The sequence below is a fragment of the Haliaeetus albicilla genome, chromosome 20 (genome assembly GCF_947461875.1).
Source record: "Haliaeetus albicilla chromosome 20, bHalAlb1.1, whole genome shotgun sequence".
Classification (NCBI taxonomy): Eukaryota; Metazoa; Chordata; class Aves; order Accipitriformes; family Accipitridae; genus Haliaeetus; species Haliaeetus albicilla.
Genome location: NC_091502.1, coordinates 12,444,594 through 12,462,747, shown reverse-complemented (window position 1 = coordinate 12,462,747; position 18,154 = coordinate 12,444,594). Strand labels below are relative to the sequence as shown.

At 35.1% G+C, this 18,154-nt stretch overlaps 1 protein-coding gene across 3 annotated transcripts in view; it reads left to right on the top strand.

Moving 5' to 3' along the window:
* Positions 1-18,154, top strand: part of DYNC2H1 (dynein cytoplasmic 2 heavy chain 1) — a 186,908-nt gene that overhangs the window by 11,827 nt on the left and 156,927 nt on the right. For all 3 annotated transcript variants that reach the window (XM_069808307.1, XM_069808306.1, XM_069808308.1), the window contains exons 13-31: positions 317-412; positions 2,243-2,395; positions 2,506-2,604; positions 4,664-4,803; positions 4,895-5,123; positions 5,641-5,768; positions 7,012-7,127; positions 8,373-8,500; positions 10,732-10,881; positions 11,645-11,850; positions 12,765-12,920; positions 13,012-13,126; positions 13,511-13,681; positions 13,868-14,250; positions 15,003-15,135; positions 15,226-15,343; positions 15,511-15,623; positions 15,713-15,832; positions 17,990-18,140. In XM_069808307.1, the coding sequence (XP_069664408.1) occupies positions 317-412; positions 2,243-2,395; positions 2,506-2,604; positions 4,664-4,803; positions 4,895-5,123; positions 5,641-5,768; positions 7,012-7,127; positions 8,373-8,500; positions 10,732-10,881; positions 11,645-11,850; positions 12,765-12,920; positions 13,012-13,126; positions 13,511-13,681; positions 13,868-14,250; positions 15,003-15,135; positions 15,226-15,343; positions 15,511-15,623; positions 15,713-15,832; positions 17,990-18,140 (2,905 nt within the window). The remainder of the gene's footprint in view (positions 1-316; positions 413-2,242; positions 2,396-2,505; positions 2,605-4,663; positions 4,804-4,894; positions 5,124-5,640; positions 5,769-7,011; positions 7,128-8,372; positions 8,501-10,731; positions 10,882-11,644; positions 11,851-12,764; positions 12,921-13,011; positions 13,127-13,510; positions 13,682-13,867; positions 14,251-15,002; positions 15,136-15,225; positions 15,344-15,510; positions 15,624-15,712; positions 15,833-17,989; positions 18,141-18,154) is intronic.

Below are 18,154 nucleotides of genomic sequence, written 5' to 3'. Positions count from 1 at the left end.
GGCCTCTGAAATGGCACTGTTCCACTTATAATAAATCAGACACTGAACTTATTTCACTTAAGGTGAAGTATAATTGCCTCAGACGTGTAAGTAGCAGTCTTTTTTGCTATTAAAATGCATCACTAGACAAAGATAGATAGGATCACATTAGCATTGCATGTATGTTTTATTTTTGTAAACATTTTCATAGTATAGTCAATACTCATATCTTGATGGTATTGATTGGGCAATACTTTCAGAAATATCCTGCATTACACTTATTGGCATATAAATATTTTAACCTGCTCTTGTAAATTTAATCTCTCTATTTTTACAGGTGGCGCATTTTTATAATTCTATTGATCAACAGATGATTGCGAGTCAGAAGCCAATGATGTTACAATCTGCTCTAGCATTTGAACAGATAATTAAGGTGAAAGAATTCCCCTCTCTTTGCATTTTTAATTTCAGTGGTGTCTGTGCTTATTCTGTACTGCTTTTTCTGTGTTTATTGCTGGACTTTTTAACTGTAGCCTTCCCATACAAGCAACACCATCTGTTTAATTAACATTTTTTTAAATCAGTGGGCCTTTTGTTTTTTTTAATATTATCATTTAAACAGCTGCTTACTCCTTTTTACTTCGGATATTAGTGTAACATGCTCTCTCAGGAATTATTTTTTAGTGTTTGAATTTACACATGAACCACGATGTGGTCAATTCCTTAATAGTTGGTAATGTAACTCCTGTGTTAACAGTTCTAAATCATATTATTTTGGTCTATTTTAGTAAAAATGGCATATACTTTATTCTGAAGATAAATTCATATTAAGGAATGGTTTCACTGTTTTGACTTTTATTAAATCTCTGTGGATTTTGTAATTCTCTTGAATGTTTTTGGGCAGGTTGAAATTGGATAGTTTCTGGTTTAGATTAAGAACAAAGAATCTGTGGATTTACCTGATTATTGACTTATGCATGCAGTTTGTTACAGTGGGTTGGTGTTCAGACATAATATAGTTGCTCTGAGAAGAGATTTTTTTTTTTTTGTAATTGGTAGGAAGTTCACTATACTTAAAGAAGTTTTAGATTCTTTTAAGGAATTTGGGGCAATTTGGAGAAATTTATTTATTTATTTATTTTCATTTTTCTGCTTTGAGGGGACAATATGAACTTAAAAGTTACACTAAAATCTACATTTTTTTAACACCGTATCTATTGTATGTCTGGAGGAACATGTATATCATGAATTTCAGTTTACTGGTTTTGATCTGTTTGAAACACTCCGCCCTCTTCCAACACTCTTACAATGTGAGAATGGCTGGAGAATTATAGCATGCCCATAAACTCTGTATTGGGCAAGAGAATAATGCCTCCAGAGCAAGCATTACAGAAAATATTGGAAACTTGTTCCTGAGAACCATTTTGCAAGACAGAGTGTAAGAGTGGGACTAAAAGTAGAAGGGATGTTTTGGTTGGGATTAGTTCACACAAAATGGTGGACAGTCCAGACCAAACTGTAGTTTCAAATGTGTCCTGGAAAAAGTTCCCAAACTGTCTCTTAAATTTTCCTTGGGCTGCCTGCAGATTATGCCACAGAATCCGTTAGTGTGCAGACCCTAAGACAGTGATGGTGCAGAGGTGTTCAAAGCCACAACATATTCTCCTATTTGATGTGATTTCTGCCCTACTTTTAGGAATAGGTCCAGCTGTGGAACTTCAGATGCTTTTGTCTTCTGATTTTCTACTGTAAACTTAGCAAAAATCATAAACCCCCCAATATCTGGATAAAAAGCTCAGAGAAATGGAACTCCCCAAAGCTGCTTATGAGTCAGTGGAATTTTACAGTGTAATTTAAAAAATTTATTTCATTATAAAGAGATGAAATTGGATAGCAATTGTTAGTGTCACATTTTGGTTTTTGGCCTGTTCAGAACAAAGAAGAAGGGAGGAGTTCAAGGTGTCCTCTCAGCTTAAGATGTCTGCTTATGAGTGTGGGGCAGGAGTCTCAACATCAGTGAATTTATTTCAAGCTCTGTTAAAAGTCTGGCATTAATCCTTCCCCAGTGCATTGATGTAGGTATAAAGATATGCCCACATATCTGTGATTTGCCAGATTATTATGTCTCTAGTGCAGTAGTGAGAGGAAGGTCCTCCTTTTTTTACTAGGAGTAAAACCATCTTTCTCATATTATCACTTCCTGTATTCTAGCTGGTAGACTATAGTTGTCATTAAATCTTACAAAGTTTGTATATTTTTCAAGCATTCAAAATCTGGTCCTGGAGGAAAAACTCAAATAACATGGGATAATCCTAGAGAACTGGAAGCTTATATCCAAAAACTCCAAGCTGCTGCTGAACGGCTTTCCACTGAAAATAGAAAACTAAGGAAGTGGCACACAAACTTCATTGAAAAGGTATATTTTCCAGGTGAAATTGAAATCATATCTCTTACAGTTTACTTCACCCTTTCTTTCATTTATGTGGTAATGAATATGTTTATTATCCTTTAAAATTCTTTTAACAGGTTATATCGCTCATGAATATTGATCTACTTCGTCAGCAGCAGCGTTGGAAAGACGGACTTCAGGAGCTCAGAACTGGTTTTGCCAGCCTTGAGTCACAGGCAGGGTTTCATTATATTGCAAACTATGAACATTTGACTTTCCAACAGTAATCAAGATTTAAGACTCAAAACATAGCATGATTGAATTAATTTTGATTAAGGATTTACTAGCTAGCTCAGGAAAAGTAACTATGTACTAGTTGATGCCAGATGTGAGGTAAAATGTGGATGAGGATAATCTTTTTATGTCATGCTAGTAATGGGAGAACAACAACACTTGGTGAGATGACAGGGGTTAGATAAAGAAACGGGAAAACCTTAGGTCATGTAGATCAGTTGTGTCTGAGCCATTAACATAAGGTAAAACAAAGACATAGGTACGGAAGTGAGTAATCCCCAGGCAGAATAGAACAAATGTATGAAATTTAGAATTAAAATGCATTTCTGCCTGAAATAATGAAAAAGCCAAATTTGTATTTGTTCACTTATCAACTGTCAACTTTTAGAATAGAATCATTTAGGTTGGAAAAGACCCTTAAGATCATCGAGTTAAGATGATTAAGAATATCATCTCATCAGAGTAACTAGATGATATTGCTATCATCTAAGCTATTTTGAGGTGTCATTCAAGTCAGCTTAATTTTTCCTATAGCTTTGAGCAATAACAGGGCTATATTCTTAGATGGATGTGGTGTTCTCAGCCTTTCTAATGCAAAACCAGATTATTTTAGTTGGTATTTGCCAGTCAAATAAATGCAGTATTTTTACTGTATTTTTTGTATAATTTTTTCCATCTTCTCAAGATAATATGACTAATTAATAAGTATGTTGATTCAGCTTTTGGTTTGTAATTTCTTTTGAAATTTAATTTGCAAATTTTTATCTTGAAGTCAGTATATGTGTGAAAATTAATAGTCTATATTTGGTTTAAGATCTGTTTGAAAATTGTTTTGATATTACAGATTATTTTATATGAAAAATTAACTAAACTGTATTCAATCACTTTTTTTTTTTATCCTTGACTAGAAGTGATAAAAGTTAACCAAGTGTATCCTGTTTTCACCATCCAAAATTACAAGATGGTATAGTCTTACTGCTGTTGTCATCAAGATTTTACATATTTCTTTAAAAACCCTATTTGTAATTGTATTAAGACTTAATTGAGACAATTTCAGGTTTTCTTAATCTCTGGAATCTTTCTGTTGGAAGAGTTCCTCTGGGCAGCCTTGAATTGTAGGGCAGACCTTAACTGTGTAGCTTCATGCAGCAGCCTTGGACTGCCTCCAAAGCCCTGGCTGAAAATCTCTATCCGATTCAATAAGAAGAGAACCTGTTAAGCTGGAGGAAGTTTCTAATTTCTTTTTTTAATTTGTCTTGCCCTTTTGAAAATCCCTGGATGGCTTACAAGTGACCATTTACAGACTTGAGTGTATGATACGGCTTTATACATTCTTACAGAGCAGTGTAGCAGATTCCAATGAAAATCTTTAAGATAAAACCTTACAACTACTTATTAGTTAACATTGATCTGTGGAAACACACAAGAATTTTCTGAAATACTGTTTAAATATAGCTTACATATCATAAGAAAATAAAAGGTGTGATACAGGTTTAGACGTCTCATTCAGCTAGCTCTGTATCTTATTTCTAGCAGAGTCCCATGCATTTTAGAGTAACCTTGAAGAATCTCATACTAAACCAATAGGCAATGAACCTCAGTGAAGTTGTTATGCTGAACTGCCATAAAGACTCATTTGATTTGGATTTTTTTTTTTATTCCTATATTCATTTGAAATACATGTAATAGTTCTAGATCTTCTTAATATTCAAACTGGTCATAGAATCATAAGAGTATCTTAAGTTGGAAGGGACCCACAAGGATTATTGAGTCCAACTCCCTGCTCCTTGCAGGGCTACCTAAAAGTAAACAATATGACATAAGAGCATTGTCCAGATGCTCCTTGAACCCTTGACAGGCTTAGTGCCATGACCACTTCCCTGGGGAGCCTGTTCCAGTGGTGTGATACTTCTTTGAAGGCATTGTACTGTGTTCAGTTTCAGCATATCATTATGGTTTGAGGAATAAAATAAAATAAAAATAATCATTGTTAAATTTTAGGGTTTCAGATCATGTGATATGAAAGCTTGGAGACAGCACTGGAATCATCAACTTTACAAAGCTCTGGAGCATCAGTATCAAATGGGCTTGGAAGCACTCAATGAGAATTTACCAGAAATAAATATTGATCTAACATTCAAGTAAGATATTTTATTTTTTCCTACTAAGAAAGTATTCTGGCTCAGATTACATTCAAATATTAGTTTTCGTATGATTTGTTTCACTTTTTAGGCAAGGCCGGTTGCAATTCAGACCTCCTTTTGAAGAGGTACGAGCTAGATATTATAGAGAAATGAAGAGATTCATCTCCATTCCAAATCAGTTTAGGGGAGTAAGTGAAGCAGAAGAAGATTCTATATTCACTGTTATGACCGAAAGAAATGCAGATGGGTTTCTGACTGCTTTCAGTAAAGCAGAGGATTTGTTCAGAAGGCTGACAGATGTTTCTAATCAGTTCAAGGTATTTTCAATATTTGACTGACTCGTGATTTTTTTTTTTTTAGATTTGTATCATTTTAGGCTTCAGACATTCTAGAAGTAACTGAGCAATGACATTGTGCATTACTGTCCTTGAACATTCTAGAAGTAACTGAGCAATGACATTTGTGCATTATTATCCTTTTCTGCAAGACATATTAAGAAAAAGCTTAGTAAGTCCATCCATGTTAAGCCAACCACTTAAGCACATAGCTAACTTGAAGCATATGTACAGTTCCCATTGAAACCTCAGTATTATAGCTGTCTTTTTACTCTTGTTCAAAATCTGTTTTGATTATCCTTAAATGTGTGAATATGTCAAACATTTTATACCTCCTGATTTTTGCACTAAGAGAATCTGTAGGTAATTGAAGAAATACAAAGGTTAAAGAGAACGTAGCTTGAAAACAGTATTAACGTATTTCAATATTATTGAGAAACAGAGTTTTTTAGTCTGGAAAATATTTCTTTTCCATGAAATAAAAAATAATGTTGAAAAGGAATGGATCATAATTGGCCAAGTAGATATGGAAACTCTGGTGAAGACACACCTTTATAGCAAACAAGACTGGGAAAAAAACTTCAAAGCATTAAAAGTGAAAGGGAAAGAAGCAGAACGTCTTCCAAGGTATGGTGTAACTATTCTTTTGTTTGAATAATGAATTCTATCAGAAATACTCTTCTTACACGGAGGTATGGATAGAATGTCAAGTGTTTTTAAAATACTGATGTACTTTTAAAATGTTTAGATTCTTGTTTTTCAGTTTTATTTTTAGACACTTATTCCCTTTTATCTGCGCAGCCTTCTCTGAAAACTTCTAATGTCTTCCTTTGATATGATGGGAAACCCCCTCAAAATTCAGGGCTGATTCTGAAATACTGCAAAACACGGTGATGTTTTAACAATTATTTTAGCTAAGTCCTGTGCACGTGGAGTATATGTGGCAGTAAGGAACAGACTTTGTAAATGTTTATACATGCAATAATTCCTGTATTGAAACACTCGATTATCTCTTATAACTTACATTTTAAGATATGGTAGTGTAGGGTTTTATTCTCACATATATTCACATGGAATTTAGTGTATTGCATGGTTAGAGTTCTCAAATGAAACTGGTAGGAATCATGTCCAGAACAAGGAAGAAGAGATGACATTTCATGCAGAGGAATGGACTGGTAGAACTTGTTGGCTAAGTGATACTGTGAGTAGTAAAGATTTTCATGAGTTCAAGGACAGACTGGAATGAATAGATGAGAAATTGGCTGACATGTTTTATAGCCAGAAACCACATGTGGCTATGAAGTGCCGTGAGTTGAAAATAATTGGAGTTGAGGGAGGATACTGAGGAAAGTATCAAATAAGGTAGCCCTTTTTCTTAGTGTTCTTTAGACATCTTATGGTCACTGTGAGATATTAGATATGGGGCCTTGAAATGACTCACTATGGCTGTTCTTATGTTCTTGGGACTATTGAAGCCTTGGTTAGTAAGTTCTCATGGAAATTAGAGATTTAAAGACACGACTGTACAAATTAATTAAAAAAATTTTCTTTCTGAGTATAGGAGTAGTCCTTTTGAATTTAGTGACATTGGTTACACAAAATCAAGCAATTTTCTAACTATTTGGAGGAGCAGAGCATTAGACATTAGTGCCCATAAAACTGCATATATATGCATAATGGTTATAAATATTTCAATACTATGAGTGATTTTCCCATTAAGCTATGACATTTATTCATAGAATTATGAGGGAAATTTTTTCTTATTAGGCTACAAAATCATGGTAAACTATAGACATGCATAGATGTTAGGGATATTGACATGTAAGTATACTACTGAATGTTTGCTATTTTTTAATCTTTTGTCTTGAAGCACCATCAGAATAGATTGTTTAACTGTTAACTGCAACCCTGTGAAAAATGTAATCGATGATTTCATCCAGAAGTTGTATGATGTTCTTGTCATTTCTTTGAGAAAATCTATTCAAGGTAAATAACTTTAATGAATAGTACTTTTTTGTTTCTGTTGTACTTGTGGACACTTGTGTTAATGGAAATACACTTTTTAAGAAATATTTTACTGCCGGGCACAGAGAACTGCAGAAATCACAGTGCAGAGAAAGTAATGTCACTAATTTTTCACTACAGACCTAACCTAAGACTCCTTGATGTCCCTGTGCATCTTTCCCCTTCACTTGTTTTGGCCACATCTGTTCCCGTTGTAAAAGAATGCATATGAACATTGTTTTGCTTGTTTCTTTTTTCTGAAGGAAAATTTCCTTGTTGTTTCAGGGAGAAAAATTTATTTGATGTTTGAGGGAGGAGAATTTCTTAGGCGCTTGAGGGTAATTGAAGGAGGCATCATGAAGTGTTGTAATTAAATATTGTTAGATTTTTCTTTCACAAATTGAAGTACTTCATGAAGAGTCTTAAATAATCTAGGCTTATTCCTTAGAGTTACTTGTCACTTAGATTGTCAAAATGCAGAGTGTTAAAGAGTGCAAAATATTTCCCTGTTTTTGGGTGGTCTGTCTATATCTGGAACAGCTAGACAAAATGGGATAAGGTGTATATGATGAGAAGTACCAGTACTTTGTGCTTTAAATGTAACAATCAGCACAGGAAACACAGAACAGGGGTTGTGCAGAAAGTGAATTTTCTCCAGAGCCTGAAAGATGAATTGTTTCCTGGAAGATGTGTTAGTCCCTGGAATTGTACAGCTCCTTTCTCAGTACAAAAAAGATGTACCTTGGTAGGAAAATACAACATTATAGCTTAATCAGACTTTTGTTTGTGAATCTTCTCAATGTTTAAAGCAGGGTGGCTTCAGTTAGTTTCTTAAAAAAACAAAACAAAACAACCCCCCAACCCGAAAAGCAATTTTAACATCTATTTTTCTCCATTTTCCCAAAAAAGACCTATAGAGATTTTGAAAGTGTATAAAAAAATGCATTACATATTTATGTTTCATTTTCAGAAGGGACTTTGATACTTACGGTCTAAATCATACACTGAATGCAGTGGATTACATTTAAAAAGCTATGTGTAAACACAAACTTGCAATTTTTGTTGAAGCAGCATGTAAGGTCGGGGTCTGCAATTTTTTTAAGCAAATACTTTGCATGCATTATTGTATCTTATGACAATGTTGTATCACAGTACATTTATCTGACTTAGATATTTATTACTACAAATATTTGCTTTGTGATAACTTTGTTTTCCACCTTTATATAGCTCACCTATGTGATGTTTCTTCATTTCTCACTGATGCCATGGACACATTAGTGATTAGGCCCCAGACTGTAGAGGAAGTAGCAGAAGACAATTTGAAATATTTAAACCTACATGAACGAAAGGAAGGGGTAAGATACTATTTTATCATATCCAGAACAACAGCTATCAAAAAATGTAATTGCTTTCTAGTATGGAAACATATTTAATATAACTAGTTTAGAACATGCAGTGGCCATATAGGGTCAGAGCAGTGGTCCACGTAGTGGTGAACTATTTTAATGCCTGGAATAACATAATATCATCAATAAACTTTATCATCTCACAGGTTAGTCACCTTTTCCAACTCTTATAAACACCTTGAGCAGTCCAGCACAGGTTCCTACAGAACTCCATGGGTGACCTTTTTCTATTGCAGGAACTAGTCATTTCCTCCTATCTCTGTTTCTATCTTTTACCCAATTAATTATCTCTGCGAGGACCTTTGTTCTTATGTCAAAGTTACCAGGTATTCTTCAATGCCTTTGGTGAGGATTTGTGTTAAAAGCTTTTTAGAGACCCAAATGGAATATATAATTTTAATTTCCTTCATCCATACCCTTACTGATGCCTTTAGAGAACTCTGGTTCTACAAAATTGTGGAATTCTACAAAAGCCATATTAACTCTTCCCAACCGGAAAGTGCAGTTCTAGAGTTACTGAGATGCACATCCAACATCCACACAAGACTGGCAGACATAACAGAGGAGCTCTGGGAGGCCTCTACCTTTGTATAGTTGCAACTGGAAGCCAGGCAAGTGCCCTAGGGCATCTCAAATGGCCCTAGACATGTATTTGTGAGAAACTGAATCAAGTCCCTAGTGAGTGTAGTCAGTTGTAGCCTAGAGCAGTCCAGTTCACTCTAAAGTAGACACCTTGTCACTGATCCTCCTGAATTGATTTCTTAGCTCCATTAAGAGCTCAATGCAGTTGTTCATACATAGGTGTCTGCTGTTTTGGGGATGTTCTGGCATATCTGAGAGCTCCGTACAAGGCTGGCAGATATGACACAGGACATATGGAAGACCCATAACTTTTGGGGCAGTGGAAGTAAAACAGATGGGATAAAGTAGGGGATCTCAAGTAATGCTGGAAACCTCTGTCATTAAATGATTGGGAACTTGGTTTCAGTGATCTTCTTTGGTGATAATAGCGTTTAAGATGCCCACTTAACAAGCCCATGTACAGACATCTAATTTTAGCTTAATCTTTATCTTGGATACAGTTTAACTGTTTGGCTGCTAACTCAGTAAGGACTGTGTTAGGTTGGGTATAAGTATTTACATTTTGTAGCAACTCTGGGAGAATTGTTGGATGTTGAAGATAATTAATTCTCTATAATTTACAAAACAGTATTGTTCCTTAGCGTTTGTGCCTGTTGTCACCTCTTAATTTTTAAAGGAAAACATACATAACAGGACATTTTGCTAAATGTGTAAACCTTTATGTGTTTATTTCAGTTTCTTCTGACTTGCATAGTTTAAAAGTTGGGTTTTTTGGGGGTTTTTTTTGTGGTTTTTTTTTTTAAATTTGGTTGGCTCTTAGTATGTGGGAAAAAAACCTGGATTTTTTTCCCATTATCAGGTGAAAAAAAATTGTGTTTTTTCATATGAATATAATTTCCGTTTATTTGAAGTATGTCTATTTCTGCTTTTTGTTATTCCATATTGTTGTGGGTTAACCCTGGTAGGCAGCTAAGCACTAAACAGCTGCTTGCTCACTTCCTTACTCCCTCGAGCAGCCTCTCCCACCCCTGATGGGACAGAAGAGGAAAGGAAGAGTAAAAGCGAGAAACTGCATGGATTGAAATCAATAAGTTCAATAAGTGAAAGAAAAATGGAAGAAAGAAAGAACAAAACAAGTGGGCAATTGCTCACAACCTCCCATGGATGGACTGATGCCAAGCCTGTTCCTGAGCAAAAGCACCATATGAGTTGCTATGAAGAAAATGAGCTCCATCCCAGCCAGACCCAGCACACACATGCAGATATTTACTGAATTCTGTTGCTCTGCTGCTGTGCTCAAATCTAATTGAGTGGATCTCTGCAATATAGAAAGAGGCACTTATCTGTTTCATAGTAAACATTCACTTCCGTGTATCTCATGTCAGGATTATGATGTAGAATTTCTCTAAATACCTCAGATACTATTTTTTCCAGTGTGTTAAAGTTATTCTATAAACAGTATTAAAAAAGCAGCTGTATATAAGCATATAATCTGTGCATACACAGTTGATGATTCTTATGTATTTGCTTATAGTTTGGATAAATAGGATTTGCTGAATTTTTACATACACACGTATTTTTAATCCATTTGAATTTAGATTTTTCTCCTATTTCAAGAGGCTGAAGATAAAAACAAACTTTTGCGAACTGTGGCTGGTGCAGGTTTGGACACTATCTGTAACCTAAGAGCTACATGGGATAAATTTGAATTAATGATGGAAAGCCACCAGCTTATGATTACAGAACAGGTAACAATGAAAGATTAATATTTTATCTAAAAATGTTGAAATTCTTTTGAATAAGTCTGCAGAAATATTTTTTTCTTAGATTAAGTCCATAAATGTTCTCAGTTCAGCATTAACACCAACATTACAGAGTTGAGGGAGAGTCTTTAAAGGAAGAATACTTAGACTGTTTAAACAATAACTAAGTGAAACTTCGGTTGAACTGATGCTGAAATGAATGTTACGTTGTTGTACTTCTTTCTCAAACAACTTTCTGGTGACAGAGTTGGCTTAATGAATGCAGTGGTTAACTGAGGAAAACAGGATAACAGTGAAAAGATAGCATTTTTATTACTTTATCATGTTTTTAGTACTGATGCTTGTTATTTTTGTTTCACACAACTTTGCTAAACTATGCGAAGTCCTGTAATTCCAGTCCATAGGCAAATTGCTGACGTCATTTGAAGTTCTACTGAAGATATCAATATGCCATACAAATACAGCAATTTTTCTATGCACTATAGGATGCAGGCTAAATAGGTAGAATAGGCTGAATAAGTAGGTCTCAAATACCAGCATTAAAAAAAAAAATTAGTGCTCCCTTTTTCAAATAAACCGTAAGAATAAAGATGAACTGTTTCTTAGGGTATTAGACGAGAAGTTTTTTGAGTTTGATTTCAATCAAGTTGTAGTTATCAAGTTTCAATCAAGTTTTGAAGTTGATACTTTGATTTTGATCGTAGTTACAAACCATTGAAGGAATTTCATTTCAACTCTTGCTTTACAGATTGAAATGATAAAAGGAAATGTGATTTCACGTATTAATATGTATCTTCAAGACCTGGAAAAGTTTAAAGCTCGTTGGGATCAGCTCAAGCCAAGTGATGATGTTATTGAAGCAGGTGACCAGGATGTACTTGAGAAAAGTGCTCAGATCATAAAGGAAAAAAAAAAAGAATTTGATGAACTTGAAACCGTGAAACAAAAGCTCATGTATGTATGTTTATTTCCATGTATACCTTATTCATTTATGTATGAATATTTTGCAGCAATAGTATCTCAGAAAATGTTAACTGATTTTTGTCACAACAGATAATATAAGGAATTTAATTTTATTTGTATTACATGTATCTCATTAGTTTTTCAGGGTCCTTTTTGTTGATTTTACATAATGTGAATTTCTCAAGCTAAGTTTCTGTAGAGTTTTTTGGAATGAAAAATTCAAGAAATCTCTTAGGCTTTCATGTAAGGGAGTCTGTACATTAAAGTCTTGATTCTGACTTCTGAAATTCTCTCTAAGAGAAGGTTTAGGATATTGGCCCAAGAAGAGGGAGTTATTACTTCAATCCACTTGTAAGTTAAGTGGGCAAGAGCTCTCTTCTTCGTTTCTTGTGTAAGTATCCTATCTGATAGACTGTTATGTGAAAGGAAAGGATTTTTGCACTGGTTGCCTACTTTCAGTAAGCTCATTATTGCAAATCTTAAGTGGACAAAGTTTTCTATTTAAATTCTTGGTTTGGCACTTAAATATCATAGGAAATAAAATTAGCATATTCTTTCTATTTAACAGGAAGAAACAACGATTAAAAATCGTTTTCTTGCAAGCTTTGTTTTTGGAGGCACAAAATAATTCACTTTTCTCACAAATGAGAAAGAAATGAAAATTTATGGAAAACAATTGTGAATATGGGAGAAAAGCGCTGTGTAGGAGAGTTATCCCTTGTATTCATTCATTATTTCTATTCAGGAAGGAGACTTTAAGGAAATTGCTGTTGGCAGCAATATTCTTCAATGAAGCCAATGGCTTTTCTTAAAAAAGTATAATTATTTCCATATGATACCATCTCTTAAACCATAAATGTGTAATGGAATAACGTAATGTATAATACAATGATCTTTTTATTCAGTGAAGAATGCCATCATTTTAAATTGGAAGAGCCTGACTTCTCATTGTCAAAAATTGTATGTCAAGATATTAAGAGTTGTGCAGAAGTGTGGACATTGTATGAAGAGTTTTATCAAGGTTTTCAGGAAAAAGCCAAAGAAGACTGGATTACTTTTAGGTATGATTTTGTTACTTTATTTTTCATGGACATATATGTGTGGTTGTAGTACTGTGTTGTTATGACCTTTTTATATTTGATTTTCACACAGGAGTAAAACATACCTATTTGAAGAATTTTTGTTTAACTGGCATGACAGAATGAGGAAGATGGAAGAACATACTGTAATGACAGTAAAGTTGCAAAAAGAAGTGGACAAATATAAAGTAAGATGCTAATTACAAAAAGGGGTATAAAATAAAAAATGTTTTGTATTACTCCATTCTGTAGCTCATTGTTCAGTTCTTATTATAAAATCAGTTACAATTTAACAAAATATCTTCTGATTCTATTTTGAACATTTCACTTACTTCTGAGAACCTTCTAGTTCCTTACAGTGAATGGGAGGGTCATTACAGTTTACACAGACACACATTTAGCAGTGAGTTTTCCTCAGTTATATGCCTAAACATTAAACCCAGGAATTGAAAAAAATTTACTTCAGCTTAAGAATGTAAATTTTTTTTTTGTTTGAATATCATGTCACTCTGTAATCAAACAGATACAATTTTCATAAAGACCAGATGGATTCACATGCATTTTTCCTATAGATGATAATTCCACTCCTAAAATACCTAAGAGGAGAACATCTTTCTCCAGACCATTGGCTGGATCTCTTTCGTCTTCTGGGTCTTCCCCGAGGCACTACACTTGAGGGTTTGTTATTTGGAGATCTGCTAAAAGTGACGGATGCCATTATAGAAAAAGCAGCAGAACTTAAGGTATGAATAATTTCAAATAAAGGTACTGTATTTTATTTTATGGTTGATTTTATGTAGTATATCTTGTTCTGTATGCATATTTATATTTTTGTTACTATAGAAATAGAATTTATGTTATATTTTTGAATGGAAAGGTTATTGCAAGCTCTGTAGTTTCAGATGAAATCTATTTATGCTTTTAAACAGGATTTGAATTGTCGGGCCCAAGGTGAAGTCACAATCAGAGAAGCATTACGTGAGCTTGAACTCTGGGGAGTTGGAGCTGTCTTTACATTAACAGATTATGAAGATAGCCAAGGCAAGACTATCAAGCTTATTAAAGACTGGAAGGACATAGTCAACCAAGTTGGAGATCATCGCTGTCTTCTGCAGTCCCTCAAGGACTCTGCATATTACAAAGGTTTTGAAGATAAAGTGTCCATCTGGGAAAAAAAGCTGGCTGAGTTGGATGAGTATCTGCAGAATTTAAACCAAATTCAAAGGAAATGGGTCTATTTGGAACCGATATTTGGTCGTGGAGCTCTGCCCAAAGAACAGGCTCGTTTTAACAGAGTTGATGAAGACTTTAGGTTAGTGTTATGGAATGCAACTTATTTTTTGCAGTGTCTTTGACACGTGTAGGCTAGAACATTCTTTATGGTGAAAATATATGGGACAATTGGAATATGTATGGAGATGAAGGTCAGCAACAGGAATTCAGTGATATAGATGTGTGGCAGTGACATAGATCTGAATAAATGTGGGAACGTAGGTTTCATTTAATGGGATACATGTGAAGAAAGGAATCGCATAAAACGTCAAAAATCATGAACAAGGCAGGCAAACACAAGATCAATCTTGTCAACAGAAGCAGAGGTGATGTAATTGTTTTCTTCAAGAATCATTTCTTGTGGAAGACAAGCACTGTGTTCGTTAAGAAAGTACACAGATGGACTTTTGGGAGAAACAGATAGTTTATTTGTTCCAAAGAAGTCAAGGAGAGTAAAAGGGAGGAGATTTTAGAAATGTAGAAAGATATGTACCATTATCTGTCTTGATTTGAGTTACAATGACTTCTTAGAAGGAAATAAAAGTCAAGAATTGAATTTTCTTTGTTTTGGATAGAGAAATTTTAGCAATAAACAGTTATTAAATTACATTGGAGACATTGATGTGAATTCTGAAATGTTTTGTTATTAATACTGAAATCTGAAAGTTATATGTCAGATATTTATATGACTTACCTATGCTTTAATTTTTATTTATGTAACTACTTGTATATCATATGCAGATTAAAATTGTAATTGTTGTTTTATGAATTATTCCATTTTTTTCTGTCAAGATCCATTATGTCAGATATCAAGAGTGACAGTAGGATAACATCACTGAATGCCTGGACAGGAATAAGAAATACCTTAATTACCATACTTGACCAGCTTCAGAGATGTCAGAGATCTTTGAATGAGTTTTTGGAGGTACAGCTGACATTAATATAGCTTTCTGTAAAGAAAGTCAATGAGTTTTAATTTAAATCAACAAAACTGATTTATTTTGTTTTTACATAGGAAAAGCGCTTGGCATTTCCAAGATTCTATTTCATTGGAGATGATGACTTACTAGAAATTTTAGGACAGTCCACGAATCCTCTGGTTATTCAGTCTCATCTTAAGAAACTTTTTGCTGGTAATGCATTAATCTTCATTTGTGAAATGTACTTATTTAGAAATAAGATTCTTCAAAGCTAAATAATCTGTTGCAGTCTTTTTTTTACTCTCTTTCGGCTACTAGACTAAGGAATTAATGTTTGACTTTAACAATATGTAACTTCATTGCCATTTTCTGATTAATAGGCATTAATAGTGTGAGCTTTGATGAAGAATTTAAATACATAGTTGCCATGAAGTCTGTAGAAGGAGAAACTGTGCCACTTAGAAATAAAGTTCTTCTGTCAAATGATGTGGAGGTAAGAAAATCACATCCAAGTATAGTTCAAGCATCTTTGAGAAATTATTTTGTAATGTAACTTTTGAGGTGTTTTTATCTCTTTGTCAGGTGTGGCTAAATAGTTTGGCTTTGGAGATGAAGGAAACCCTGAAAAAAATGTTAATTGACTGTGTTGATGCTGGAAAAAAATCACAAGGTTCAATTGATCCATCGCTATTTCCTTCCCAGGTAGTAGTTGATCCAGTAATGCCACTGCGTAATCTTAAATTTACCAAATACGTTGTTTTTTGAAGTCTCATAAAGAAGTTTTCATATAGATTTGGAAGAAAACAACCCCAAACAAATCCATTTTACTCATTTATAGAGAAATTCTTAAAAATATGTGTTCTTACAATTCTTCTGTAAACATTTGAAATACTCAGGTCTTTTACATGGCACCTCATCTAACATCCACCTGTTTATTATATTTGATGTAAATCTTGATCTTAGTTGGTAGTGAATGTTACAAGCAGGGCGGCTAAGACTTAGTAACATAAAAAAGCTCTTTTTGAATCTGATTAAAATAATAGTCTCTAAAGCTTAGCTGTATAAGCAGAAATAGGAACATGAAATTGTTTTAGGCAATTTTGACCACTAGCAGAGAGAATCACACAGAATCACAGGATGGTTCTGGTGGGAAGGGACCTCTGGAGGTCATCTGGTTCAACCCCCCTGCTCAAGCAGGGCCACCTAGAGCTGCTTCGCCCAGGACCATGTCCAGATGGGTTTTGAATGTCTCCAGGAAAGGAGACTCTGCCACCTCCCTGGGCAACCTCTGCCAGTGGTCAGTCACTGTCACAGTAAAAAAATGTTTCCTACTGTTCAGACAGAGCCTCCTGTGTTTCGGTTTGTGCCCGTTTTCTCTTGTCCAGTCACTGGACACCTCTGAAAAGAGCCTGGCTCTGCCTTCTTTGCGCTGTCCCTTCAGGTATTTATAGACATTGATAAGATCCCCCCGAGCCTTCTCTTCTCCAGGCTGAACAGTCACAGCTCTCTCAGCCTTTCCTCATAGGAGAGATGCTTCAGTCCCTTCATCATATTTGTGGCCCTTCACTGGACTGTGTCCAGTAAAGCACATGTCCTCATTGGCTCCTCTGTCACTTGGAAGAGGAAGTTGTCATCCATGGACTCCAGGAACCTCCTGGATTGCTTATGTCCTGCTGTGTTGCCCCTCCAGCAGGTATTAGGGTGATGGAAGTCCCCTATGAGGACCAGAGCCTGTGAATGTGAGGCTGCTCCTATCTGTTCTTCCTAGTCAGATGGCCTGTAGCAGATGCCCACTATATTGTCACCTTGACCTGTCCTCTCTTTAATCCTAGCCCATAAGCTCTCAGCTGGCTGCTTATCCATCTGCAGACAGAGCTCCATGCACTCCGGCTGCTCTCTTAAGTAAAGGGCAACTCCCCCTCCTGGTCTTCCCTTCCTGTCCTTCCTAATGAGCCTGTATCCCTCCCTTGTGACACTCCAGTTATGGGAGCCACCCCACCACATCTCCATGATCCCAACAAGATCATAGCCCTGCAACTGCACACAGATCTCTAATTCATTATGTTTATTCCCCATACTGCGTGCATTAGTGTACAGGCATTTTAGAGAGACACCCCAGCATGCTGAGTTTCTGGAGAGGGTTTGGGGAATTTCTCCATAATGCTGTCTTGTAGGCACTTCCTTGCTGACATGCAAGTGCTAGAGGGGACCCCGCTTAAGCCCCATTTGTTTTTTGCGATCCCTTCCTGTCACATCACCCCATGCCCTTTGCTCAGTAATCCTGTCTGTCACTCCCTCACAGGACTGCTGGTTAGTCTCCCAGAATGTAGTTACTGTTAAGAATCTTCGGATTGGCATAACTGGTGGAATTTTTTGTTACAGATCTTTCCACTTCCAAATTTGACTGAACCTTCATAGCTCAGACAGGGCTTTTCCAGTGAATGTAAAGTGGTGTTAGAAAACAGAATACAAAATACTGTATTAGCAGATCAGTGACAAAAAAAGTCAGGGGTGCTCCTAAGCCTGTTGAATATGGGCTCAGCATGCCTACAATATGGTAGTTTCCATCTGTATATCATTAATGGGAAAAGATACTTTAAAAAATTTGCCACCTTATGCTGTAGAACAGCTAAGGGGCTTGCTGTATTAGATTACATTGCAAGCTTTTGCTAAATTTTGTCAGGTTTTAAGATGGCTATATTTTTCTTAAGAGCATAGCAAATGTAAGGCTTTGTTTAAAAATTATAAAGTAAAATACTTGAAATATCAGACATAATAGGCAATTACAAATGAATTGAAAAACTTTTTTTCTTTGTTTTCTCTATTTATAAAATGTAATTTGAACTTTCTCTTCCAAAGATTCTTTCCTTGGCAGAACAGATTCAGTTCACTGAAGATGTTGAAAGTGCTATCAAAGACCATAATCTGCAACAATTAGAATTAGAACTCATGGCTAAACTGGAACATTATACTAGCATGGATACTAGTATAGAAGATAATGGGAGTACAGGTATAAAAATGATA